This window comes from Labeo rohita, chromosome 23 (genome assembly GCF_022985175.1).
Source record: "Labeo rohita strain BAU-BD-2019 chromosome 23, IGBB_LRoh.1.0, whole genome shotgun sequence".
In the NCBI taxonomy this organism is placed as follows: domain Eukaryota; kingdom Metazoa; phylum Chordata; class Actinopteri; order Cypriniformes; family Cyprinidae; genus Labeo; species Labeo rohita.
This window is the reverse complement of record NC_066891.1, coordinates 10,517,546-10,530,713: the sequence shown is the minus strand read 5'-3', so window position 1 is coordinate 10,530,713 and position 13,168 is coordinate 10,517,546. Positions and strand designations below refer to the sequence as shown.

General features: G+C 35.5%; 1 protein-coding gene across 1 annotated transcript; it reads right to left on the bottom strand.

Moving 5' to 3' along the window:
• Nucleotides 1–4,620: 4,620 nt before the first annotated feature.
• ormdl2 (ORMDL sphingolipid biosynthesis regulator 2) lies at nucleotides 4,621–8,482 on the bottom strand. The gene is made up of 4 exons (XM_051096443.1): nucleotides 8,419–8,482; nucleotides 7,801–7,975; nucleotides 7,201–7,352; nucleotides 4,621–6,108 (listed from the first exon to the last, which is right to left on the bottom strand). The coding sequence occupies exons 2-4, from the start codon at nucleotides 7,972–7,974 to the stop codon at nucleotides 5,973–5,975; spliced, it is 462 nt and encodes a 153-aa protein (XP_050952400.1). The 5' UTR covers nucleotide 7,975; nucleotides 8,419–8,482; the 3' UTR covers nucleotides 4,621–5,972.
• Nucleotides 8,483–13,168: the final 4,686 nt, after the last annotated feature.

Below are 13,168 nucleotides of genomic sequence, written 5' to 3'. Positions count from 1 at the left end.
ATGTTGCTAATTGGTGTGTCTTACTATGTTATTTTAATGCATTGTCTTAATTGTAAAGTGTTTATAGTGCAAAGTTTTACCATTTACTACACCTTGTTATTCTTCTCGTTATTTTCTTTATAGCGGGTAATGAATCGGAAGTCACTATGGAAAAAGGTAAATAATTTTCTTAATGGTTTTTTTCCGACCATAACCCTGTATGATGCCATAAAGAGCAAAATTCCTTGTATGGAAGAGTCCTCACACATCAGCCAGAGCCAGAGCAAAAGCACGCCCATCAGCGAGACTCCACAGGACCTGTTCAAAAAGAATTTGTCATTTTGTTTTTAGACCATGAAATCAATAATGTCACCAAAGTGGTTTGTTTTTGGTTGTGAGGGAAAGATGACCTTGTTCAGCTTTCCAAAACATTAAGGGAACAATGATGCAGTTCGTTTCTCCAGGGCAGCAGTGGAGTTGTGCAAGTGTGTTTGTTTGTTCCCAGCATTTCAGTGATGTTTAATAAACTAAATAAATAAAATTGAAGTCAGTAAAGTTTTTGTTCCTGTTTTATTTATGTCGATGTCACAGCTTGCAGACGATCGCCTCCAGGAGCTCTACTGTTTTCGGAGAAACGTAGTGCAGATGTATCCGTCTTCTATAAATATGATAAAACTAAAGACTCCGGAGATATGAAGGATGCAGCGCTCCACCTTAATCTTCAGTGCGAAAGTAAGCCTATGGGCGAGACTTCCGGTTTAGCCGCTATAAGGAAATAACTAGAAGAATAACAGCATGCAGTAAACGGTAAAACTGTTTGCACTACAAACCAGTGTGTTCGTTATTAAGATTATACGTTAAAATAACGAAGTAGGACACACCAATTTGCAGTATCAAGCAGCAAAACGATCTATTTTGTATAATAGTTGGACGCGCAATAAGACCGGAAGCCAGACCCATAAAACGTACAAATGGCCGCGGTCGCTCTTACAGCAAAATAAGGTAGGTACTCAAGATTAGCATGAGACTGGCAGAAACTGTGTCATATCCCCTTTAAATACGTCTTTATAGTGACCACTTGGTGGCAGCATAAACCAATAGAGGTTTTTACATGTCAACATAAAGGTGTGAAGGGTTGATACTGGGTATTTCCATTCACTGAAAGAGGAGATTTAACATTTGGATAGACGACCTTGTTGAAGAATGTGCAAACATGCATTAGGGGCTTCCAGCACTGCTTTATTTGCATCCTTGAATTTCTTTAACAACAACAACAACAAAACTTTTAACATTACTTATTATCATCTATAGATGTGGCCCAAAATATTTTCATACTTTCTTTTCCCAAAATATAACGTTTTTTTCTAGAGCTTACTGAAATAAATGTTTTTGTGTACACATGTATTTCTTTGCTTTGCAAAGGAAAACCACAACCGTATGAGCTAACTTTTATAAATACAAAAATCAATGTTAATATTACCGGCATCCTAGTTGAAATATATGGTACAACCTTTAGACAGTATAACTAAGTGCTGTCAAATCAATTAATCGCGATTAATCGCGTCCAAAATGAAAGTTTATGTTTACATAATATATGTGCGCGTCCTGTGTATTTTTATATGTATAAATAAATACACATACATGTATATATTTAATGAATATTTACATGTATATATGTATTTGTATTTATATTTATTTCTTAAATACATGTATGTGTGTATATTTAGCACACGCACATATGTAAACGCACATATGTTTATTTTGGGTGCGATGAATCGATTTTTATTTATTTGTTTGGCATTCCTACACGCAGTGAAACTTGAGAAACTTTGCATTTGCTCGCAATACTTTTTTAATATAGAAATAACATGAGGTGGGATGAAAAACTATATTTCGGTACTTTTGCTAAAGTTTGCTTTTTTTTTTTTTTTTTTTTTTTTTTTTTGCAAGAGGGGGAACGCAAACAATGGAATATTTTCTTTTTTTTTTTTTTTTTGTCTAACACCATATGGGCTTCGTAAAACGCCTTTCAACAGTTTCCTCTGGAATAACAAAACAAAAACTAAAGTAAGGTTTCCCTAAGATCATTTTCACTTTTCTTCTGTTTTTATTATTGCTGACTCGCTTCTACATTCCCTCCTCACCTCTCCAGTAAGTGAACCGGTCAAAATACAAAGTCATTCCGCAGCCTGTCAGCAGAACAAGACGCAGTCCCTCTTTAACTACTGTTTTACGGCTGATCTCCTTTTGGTTTTCTTTATACAAATGCTGTGGTTTGGCTGACCTTCATCGATCAGTGCAGACCTTTCTTATAGCGGGTTTCGCAACAGGAACACGAAGAAAGCAGAATTTGCGAGAAACAGCAGAAGCATTGTCCGTCCCGTCACAACGCCTCTCAGGAATCCCGCCTCGGCTTTTGGTTTTTGGACTCGACCGGTTTTGGAAGCGTGGATCTAAAGTTGCGGCCAAGAGCAGATATCACATCCTTCCTTGTTGCTGTTCTTCCTCTGCAGCTCATGCAAATGCTGTTTGCATTCCAGCGGTGACATCAGCGGTGGTCCCCGTGTCACGAGCACAGGATTCCTCAGTATTCTAGCGCACTGAGGCAGAATACTATTTGCATGTGCTTCCGTGGTAAATAAAAAGCGTGTGTTACATATGCTAGGCAAATCGGTGGCATAGGTGGGCCGAGGACACTATTCCCCTCCTCCTACCTCTTCCCTGAAATGCAGTTGGGAGACACCTGAGCCTGTAGGTGGGGATTCCCGTGCAGCTATCGGCTTATCGCAGGAGCCGGGCTTGCCCCGTCCGCGTGTAGGTGTGTAACATGTAAAACTCACGGATTTCCCCCTGTACACCTTCACAACTTATCCAAATGCGCATCCATAGTCATCGAACTGACACAGAACCGAGTCTGTGTGTACGGCGTGTTTTTGTTTAGCTTCCGCGTGGCTCATTCTTACACCTCTTCCTTGTCCACCTGTGTGGTTTGTTGTTATCCAATAGGTCAGAGGCGAGGATTCCCACGTTAACTGTTCATCTGCATGCGGTTAGATTGATCCTGTAGTATTACGATTGCTTCAGATGATTTACATGCTTTCTCGTAACATGATGCAACTTCAAGCCATTCTGCCTGTGCATCAGACTTTAATGTCCTGCTAATTAGATGCTTATCGTTATAGATTAAACACCGGTAGCTGAACAGTGAGGGCCATATACTGCCACACATTTAACTGTAAATGTCATTTCTTTGATATAGATCTATGAATGCGGTGATTTCCGTATCATATCATCACATTAGGTCTTCTGAGACTTTGTATATTAGTCCAAATGACTTTATGACTGATAAGTTATCTGGTGCAACTACCATTTTAATTATTATGGTGCAACACTGTACAACTGGGTTGAAAAAAAACTGAACATACTAAACTGGAAATCTGATGCTGAATCATTATATTGTGGCAGTGTGGGGTCCAAAAGTAACCATTTTTCATCACGTATTTTAACAAAACGTTGATTTGAGATATCATCATGAATTGTGACCCTGGAACACAAAACCGTCATTAGGGTAAATCTTATTTAGGGTTAATCATAAATTGAATCTTATTTATTTATTTTTTTTATTATTAAAAAAAAAAAAAAATCAATAAAACAGAACAAAATAAGCTAAAATATTTTCCGTAAACATCTTCTTTTTAGTACCAGGGTTAGGGCTACATTGTTTCCCTCCAAATATGTGACCCTGGACCACAAAACCAGTTATAAACCAGTTATTTTTCATCTGAAAGTTGAAAAATAAGCTTTTCACTGATGTATGGTTTGTTAGGATAGAAACAAGATACAACTATCGAAAATCTGGAATCTGAGAGTGCAAAAAAATCTAAATACTGAGAAAATTGCCTTTGAAGTTGTCTGAATGAAGCTCTTAGCAATGCATATTACTAATCAAAAATTAAGTGTTGATATATGTTAGGATAGGACAATATTTGGTGAGATACAACTATATGAAAAGCTGGAATCTGAGGGTGCAAAAAAACCAAACAATCAATATATTGAGAAAAATCACCTTTAAAGTCCAAATGGAGTGCTAAGCAATGCATATTACTACTAAAAAAAAATAAGTTTTGATATATTTACGGTAGGAAATTTACAAAATATCTTCATGGAACATGATCTTTACTTAATATCCTAATATCCTTTCGGCATAAAAGAAAAATCGATAATTTTCACCCATACAATGAATTGTTGGCTGTTGCTACAAATATACTCATGCGACTTATGACTGGTTTTGTGGTCAAGGGTCACAATTTTAGAATGTGAGAATATTAGGTTTGTCTCCTTTCAGCCTAAATGCACTACATGAATTCCACAAGTTTGTGTAAAACCTGATGACTATGATCTCCAGCATTACTTGAGACCAATCCGAAAACCATCCTATCAACATTTGACCATCTGTACGTGTTTCACATAAAAAAGGAACATGGAAAAGCAGTAGTGCAGAATATACTATTTCTTTTTCTTTTTACATTCTAATGTTTTATTTTTAAACATTCTAAAACTTCCAGATTAATTCCAGTTTTAAATTATATTTTGAATACTACATTTTCATTTTGGTCTCAGACTTTTGTTCCCCACTGTGTGTACTTTCACTTTTATATTGCGAACAAACATGATCCATGCATACATGTACATATTAAAAACCTATATTAATAATAATAATGTATGCACACCATGGCAGTTGCTTCAAATTGATATAACAAATGAAATAAATAGAGGAATTCAAAGAAATCTAATATAGCCAGCGCTCTATAAGAAACCTTAGCAATGAGCTTTAAAAGAGAGCACTTTAAGATTGTTTACTATTTCACATTTATACATTGTCAAAGATCGTTTTGCATTTTTTAGAGCAAATTAAATGAAAAATGCCAGAAGACAATTCAAATTAAAACCATAATCAGTTTTTCTAATAATTCAAACATAACTTATTTACTGCAGTTGTGACATGTTGTATATACTCGAACACTGACAAAAAAACTGTCTGAATATTATAATTCAGTGCTTCATGTTTTGACCCCACAGTAACAGAGCTTGTTGTGGTAAATTGGTTCATGCAGAGTGAACCTTGAAAATGAAAATTGTGTCATTAATTACTCACCCTTATGTTGTTCCAAACCTGTAAGACCTTATTTTTGGTATTGTTAATGAAAGACGAGACTGCAACGCAACTGGCACGTTCTGCAACGCAACTGGCACGTTCAAGGCCCAGAAAGGTAGTAAGGACATTGTTAAAGTAGTCTATGTGACATCAGTGGTTCAACTGGTGAGGACTGACACAGAAGATTAGAAATTGTTCAATAAAGATGTTTTTTTTTGCGCATAAAAAGTATTCTCATAGCTTCATAACATTACGGTTGAACTACTGATGTTACATGGACTATTTTAATGATGTCCGTACTACCTTTCTGGGCCTTGAACTTGTCAGTTATGTTGCTGTCTATGCAGGGTCAGAAAGGTCTTGGATTTCATCAAAAATAACTTAAATCACTTAATTTGTGTTTCAAAGATGAATGAAGGTCTTATGAGTTTGGAACGACATGAGGGTGAGGAATTAATGACAGAATTTTAATTTTTGGGTGAATTGTCCCTTTCATAAAATGAGTATCAGCAGGGGATAACTGGCACATTGTCTGGTGCACTGAAGTCAAAAACATCCTTGAATGTGATGAATCTAAAAATTATGATGGAGATCTAGAGATTATGATGAAGTGAAATTACAGACATAAGACAGGATTTTAAAAAAAGAAATTCCACAGATTGAATAAACCTGAGCACGGAAGGCCTTTTTTTAAATAGTGTACTTCAGTCCAGTGCAGTTTTGGTTCCTTAAGGCCTTACGGCTTTGGACCAAGAAAGCATCAGATGGAGAATAAAGGAATCTCAGTCATCTCATCTCCATGATGCTACATCCCATCCACAAGTGGGCTGAAGTGTTATCAGTATTTGTTTATACCAAACAGACGAACTCCATGAAACTGAGGCAACTTGGGAAGGAGGACACTTAGTAGTGAGCCAGTGTTTACTAGGAAGTGAGTAGTATCATATTTGGTGTAGAAGCTGGCCAAGATGTACCTATGAAAAAAATGATGGCATTTAATGCAAATATTATAATTAAATGTAATGATTATACTGTAAATGATTATATATTATTGAGAATGTACACTACCAGTTTTTATGCTTTTAAAAGGAGTCTCTTCTGCTCACCAAGCCTGCATTTATTTGATTCAAAGTACGGCAAAAACAGTAATATTGTGAAATATTTTTACTATTTAAAATAACTGCTTTCTATTTGAATATATTTTAAAATGCATTTTTATTCCTGTGATCAAAGCTAAATTTTCAGCATCATTACTCCGGTCTTCAGTGTCTAATGGTCCCTCAGAAATCATTTTAATATGCTGATTTGCTGTTCAAGAAACATTTATTTTATTATTATTATTATTATTATTATTATTATTATCAATATATTTTTTTCTGGATTCTTTGATGAATAGAAAGATCCAAAGTTTTGCATTTATCTGAAATAAAAAGCTTTTGTAACATTATATGCTATACTATTCAAAAGCTTGGAGTCAGTATAATTTTTGGGGGCAAAGAAGTGATAGAAATTAATATTTTTATTTAGCAAGGATGTTTCAAATTGATCAAAAGTGATGATAAAGACATTCATAATGTTACAAAAGATTTCTATTTCAGATAAATGCTGTTCTTCTGAACTTTCTATTCATCAAAGAACCCGGAAAAATTCTACTCAGCTGTTTTCAACACAATAAAAATAATAGATGAGCAGCAAATTAGAATATCAGAATGATTTCTGAAGAATCATGTGACTGGAGTAATGATGCTAAAAATTCAGCTTTGAAATCACAGTAATAAATTACATTTAAATAAACTATATTCAAATAGAAAACAGTTATTTGAAATAGTAAAAAAAAAAAAAAAAAAAAATTAATGTTTTTGCTGTACTTTGGATCAAATAAATGCAGGCTTGGTGAGCAGAAGAGACGTCTTTAAAACTGTTCAAAAACGTTTGACTGGTAGTGTATATAATCAAAATTAGATATACTTAAAGTAATTATAATTGATTACTAGTATTGAAGGAATATATATTAAGCACATGGTCCTATTTCTGTCAGTTACTAGAGAAATATGAATATGACTCACAGTATAATAGGTGAGATGGTGAGGAACTTTCTTGACGCTGTGAACTGAACACCGTAGTCCATCTGCTCCCAGTGAGTGAGCAAACGTGCCTTGCCTTGGTCCGGCGTCTCAAACGGCGTGCCTTTGACCGTATGTAAAAACAGATACATCGCCTAGACGGCAGAGAAGCTAGTTAACACTCAACACTCTCATAATTACTGCTTAATGTGGCTTTATTAATGTTACTAATTACTAATGTGTCATTTAGCTAATGCTTTAGTTTTAAAGGAATAGTTTATGCAAAAATGAAAATTTGCTAATTATTGAATCACCCAAGGCCTTTCAAGATGTAGATGAGCTTGATGGACTAATTGATGTACTGGATCACTTGTGTACTTTTTTGATGTTTTTATCAGCTGTTTGGACTCTTGTACTGACGGCACCCATTCACTGCTGAGGATCCATTGGTGAGCAAGTGATATATTGCTACATTTTTCCAAATCTGTTCAGATGAAGAAACAAACTCATCTACATCTTGGACAGCCTAAGGGTGAGTAAACTTTCAGGACATTTTAATTTTTGCGTTAACTATTCCTTTAAAGACTTCTTGCATGGACTGACCAGGTTGTGTATGACATTGGTGAGTGTCCACACCACAGGCACACTGAGGAAAGGGATGCTGAGTAAGACCACATGCAGGGCAGTGGTGAGCAGCAGGTAGGCCAGCCAGATCCCCCGGCTGTTCATCACCCGCGTGTTTGGGTTCACCTCGCTGTGAGCAACGCCCACATTCATCCTGCGCGAAAATGACAGCTGTGATATGCTTCATGCAAACATCCAAAGCCATCAAAAAACAAATAAGGATGCCCTTTGACAGAGACCACACACTTTACAATGAGACGTGCGTTATCACAATTAACTTACATAACACTAAAGTCTGGCGACGATAACTAGTTTATTGTTTATTTAAGTGTGTATACGACCGACCGAGTCTAATATTTACTTTGCGGGGTCTTAATGCGAATGTACAACATATCACCCGAACACTGTTAGCTATCCGGCTAGTGGATTCAAGACAAGTTCAGTCGCTGCTGATAAAAGCTAAAGAAAAGGCGATACGAAAAAGAATCACGATTGAAGCACAAATGAAGCGAGTAATGAAAAAAGCTCAAAATACAAGCTAAAGTACATTAAATTGTGTAAATAAAGAGCTAATGTTGTCATATGACAGCCACCCACCTTGCGAAGTAACCAGGAAATAGAGAGTCTGCGGCTGTGTTTGAAAACCTAGCAAGCTGCCTACGTAGACAGCATCCTAAGCGCGTGCCGGGTAGAGCGTTTACGCGCTTACGACGATGTCTATGTAAGCAGCGTAGTAGGTTTGAAACACAGCCGTAGATCTCCGCCCTCTGAACATGGATTTGAACATTACTACAACATTACTTAAAATATATATTACACTTTTTTTAATATTCTATTTTTAATTTCAGTATATATATATATATATGGAGTTAAATGAAACTGAATGAAAGTCTGTATATGTATACATACACACATACACACACACAGTAGGAATATTGCTACTACCAGTGAATCCAAAAACTCTAGATATCAGAGGTGATATTAGATCGAGGAGTTTTTAGATTCACTGGTAGTGGCAATATTCCTACTTCCTTTTCACATACTGTGACCACAGGAAAAATTTCACACATTCATGTCATAATACGAAGAATGCTAAGAATGAGTACAGTTAAATATTTTAGCACTGTGTCATAAAATGTTTGATGCTGGCGCTTGCACTTACTTAAATTATTATTATTATTATATGTTATTTGTTTTGTATCTTTCCTGTCTACAGGAGAAAAAAAACGGTATTAGTTGGAATAAGTCAACACTGTGAACTCTGTCTTTGCTTGTCTTGTGTGTTTGTTGGTAAACCAAGTTCCCTTTTGTAGTTATGACATCATTCTTGGCAGGACAATACACACACGTTCCTGAGAGTACTGAGTGGTGACAGCCACTCCGAATTTGGGACATATTTTGCAGGAAGCTTCACACTGCTGTAAAACGTAGCATGAATGTTTATGGAAATCACATCTTCCCTCTCCTTTTACAGAGAGCTGTTGACTTCAGACTGGGAAATTTGGCCACATTTGGCCACACTCAGTCATTTCCTTGTTGATTAGAGCACTAATACTAGTAAAAGTAATGTGGATACATGTTAGCTCTTCAGTTAATTTCTTTGTTCCCCCAACAAACAATATGAACGAAGACAATATATAGAAGACTTGTTGATATATTTATTACACACTTCTTTGGAAGTTACATTAAAAAAATGTTACACATTGTGATAAAATAATTGTACAATAAATATGGAAATAAATACAAACACAATAAATAGTTCTATAAATATATCATTTCATGTCAAGTATGAATGTTGTAAAGATGTTATTAAATCCATGTTATTATAACACAGGAGAACCTTTGTAGAAGCAGCAAACGCTGTTTGAACATTTTGACCAACATGATCACAACTGACACATTATCTGTCTCTGTCCTCTCAGTCTAACACTGTTTCATCTCGATTCCAGGAGCTTCTGTGGATGCCAGAAATGAGAAGACGCGAGCAGATATAATCGAGAATGAGTAGAGCCTTTCCACGCTGTCCCGGCACAGAGCATTGTCATACCAGTCCACCGCGTTCAACGGAGCATCCACCACTGGTTCCTGATAATCAAACTAGAACAACAATGAATTTAAAAGTGTTTACTAGAGAAACCGATGCAGCAGTAATTTACATATGAAACTTTCCAAGAGGATAACTGATAAGGATGTGGGAACACCATGTGCCCCTTGTTGGTGGCAGGTGTCCAGACATTATATCAAAAGGAAGTATTCGTAAAACAATAGCAAAGATTTTTGAATAAAAACAGACATACCTCCAGCAAGCGCAGGAGGTCTCCGGTAACATCGGCCACCTTGTTGGCTTGGCCTCTCCACTTACTGCAGGCTGAATTCTTAAACACGCCATTCTTGTTGAAAATTCTGGTGTAGTTTTTCAGAGCGAGAATAATTCTTGACTGACAAGTCTGAAATGCAAGATAGGGACAAATTACAACATTTGACAAAGTAAACACACACTTTTGTATAGAAAGTTTTTAGGTTAGACGCCATATTGAATTTTACGTGGACGAAAAAGAGCGTACAATTGCAATGGCACACGCTGTAAAAAGTTTGGAATTTTCACAACTTTCAAAACTGTTTCATCGAATTTTGATGCGCTTTTTTATTTTTAAAAGACGTTTCGTCATCTGAACAATTGGAATGTTGTTAATAGCAGTAGGAATGCTTTCATTCCTGTCAAAAATTAAATATGGCGTAACACTAAATAGGGTCTATAAGCAGTAGCCTATAACAGTTGATCTACAAGAGAAATGAGAAAATCATTCATATAAAAGCATGCATCTATAATATTCAGTTATTTACCTCTCTGTTGCTGTAAAGGCTCACTGGGTCACATATGTCAATCGGTCTTACAGACACTGGAGGGTCATCAATGATACTTGAAAATTCTGGAGACTCAACCTGCAGAGAGCATAAAAATTCGTTATTATAAACAACTCAAGAAGGTGCCTGAAAACAAATCAAATGAATATATCATCCTTTATGTACGTACCGTGTTGTATAAATCTCTCGCCATCTCATTGAGTTTGATGGACAGCGCTTTACACTCCGTGAAATTCACCTCATCAGCTGCCCGCGCCGGAGCTCCATTGGCGCTTGACAGCGCCGATAACGCCACGCAAAGTATTAATAATGTTGTATTCATTGTAGCAAGATGTCCTGTAGTTCTATAGTACCTTGTTGTATCTGTCTAGAGTTTATCCTTTCTTCTGCAGTGCTTAGAAGCCAAATTGCAGTGTAGTGGCGGCATCGCATCTTTTTATGCAGGGACGGTGAGTCACCAGGATTTTCCCCTGACTACAGGTAGAGAGACTTAATTAAGTTTTGAGTTTCGCTTTCATTAAAAAAAAACGTATTGTTCCTCAAACTTAAGATGCTTAACATAATGCTTAAAACTTTGATGAGATCAAATAATAATTTAATAACCCTTTTTATATAAGTAGCTCCTTGTTGCATCAAGGTTGAATTTGAAGGACCTTTGAAGACGTGAAATGCATTAGCCTACATATATTTTAAATTGTTTTTACCAGGGTGATCAGTCCTATTGTGATTATGGGGTCCAGTTGTGGTACTCCACTCAAAAATGAAAATTCTGTCATCATTTATTCACCTTCACACCAGATGAGCTATATGACTTACTTTTTATCTGATAAAGATGTTTAAAAAAATAATCCATCTCTGTCCTAATGCGGGTGGATATTCAAAAGTTGACACTTGATGGTTATAGACAAGTGAATGATTATAGTAATTAGATAATTTTCATTTTGGGGAGAACGATGTTGGTTATGTTAGAATAGCATAGTTCAGCATTAGGTCTATTAGTATAATTATTGGTTACTCATTATATCATCAAATGAATTTGATGGACCTTTAAAGATGTGAAAAGCATTAAATATCTATTGAATTGTTTATTTATGGGGGTCATTTGTGGTTTGGGGGTTTAAAGAGATACTCTACCCAAAAACTAAAATTCTGTTATCATTTATTCACCTTCACACCAGTTGTATATGACATACTTTCTTCTGATAAAGATTTTTAGAAAAAGAATCCACCTCTGTGTCCATATAATGCAAACATTTGACACTTTATGGTTATAAATAAGTGATAGTTTATAATAATTTTCATTTTTGGCAGAAGTAACCTTTTAAAGGTAAATATCCATGTAACACTCAGATCTCTACTTTATTTCAGTCACTCCATTAACATATTAAATCAGTATATAAATATAATAAATAAATACATATAAATAGCTGCGACTTATGTAAAATTGTGTACAACAGTTCTAAGTTGGTTATTTTACAATTCAGACACCTTCAACATTTCTCACATTATAACAGTTTATTTGCTACAATTTAGAAAATGGTAATAAAATATGAAAAGAACTCAAGAGTGTCAAAACAAATTCATCTTAAAAATCTGACATAACTTTGATAAAAAAGGTATGTAACAAAACAATACTCAGGTCAAAGTGTCTTTTATGGTCTTAAATTTTTTATCAGTTTTACTGGTAGTCCACTGTATGAAGAATTTCTGGGTATAATATGTCACAGTTTATCCTCACTTACATAAATGAACTATCGTGTCCTGCACCCACTAGTAAAAATAATGATAATGTAGGTGGATATTCAAAAGTTGACACATGATGGTCATAATTGATTATAATGAATTTTATTGAGTATTATAAGAAGTATCCATTTATATATATAAATGTTTTTGCATAAGCATGTTATGGCCACGGGGCAAAAGTAAATGTTGCATTATATCTTTGTGAGGACATTTATTGACACAATGCCATCTCTTGATCCTTATCCTAATCCTACCCATTAGAACTAAGTGCCTCACCCCCCTAACCCCTACACCTAACCTTTACCCAATTATAAGCTGATCCCTAAAATGAAGTCTTGACCCTCAAACAGGTCTCTGAAGGGGTCTCAGAACTGAGGGCTGTCCAAAATGTCCCTCACTTTATTCTCCAATAAAGTGCACACACACACAGAGAAATTGGGTTTGATTTATATATACTGGTGGGGACTTAAACCTGAATACACACAAATTCATGGGGACTCATGTCATGGTGGGGACCTAAACTGAGGTCCCCATGGGTACAAAAGCTTAAAAACCTTACAGAATAAAATTTTTTTTTTTTTTTTTAGAAAGTAAAAATGCAGAAAGTTTCATTTAACGGGTAGGTTTAGCTGTAGGGTTGGTTTAGGTGTTATATTTTGACTTTACATTTTACATAAACGACATACATAAATAGTTTTTACATTTTTACATTTGACCTATTTGTTGTTTTCTGACACTG

Bases quoted from the DNA above. Each gene is read 5' to 3' on its own strand.
- ormdl2 (XM_051096443.1), bottom strand. From the start codon at position 7,974: ATGAATGTGGGCGTTGCTCACAGCGAGGTGAACCCAAACACGCGGGTG. The intron at 7,353-7,800 runs GTCAGTCCATGC...TCTGCCGTCTAG, and splicing joins CCAATGTCATACACAACCTG to GCGATGTATCTGTTTTTACA. The intron at 6,109-7,200 runs GTGAGTCATATT...TTTTTTTCATAG, and splicing joins ACCATCTCACCTATTATACT to GTACATCTTGGCCAGCTTCT.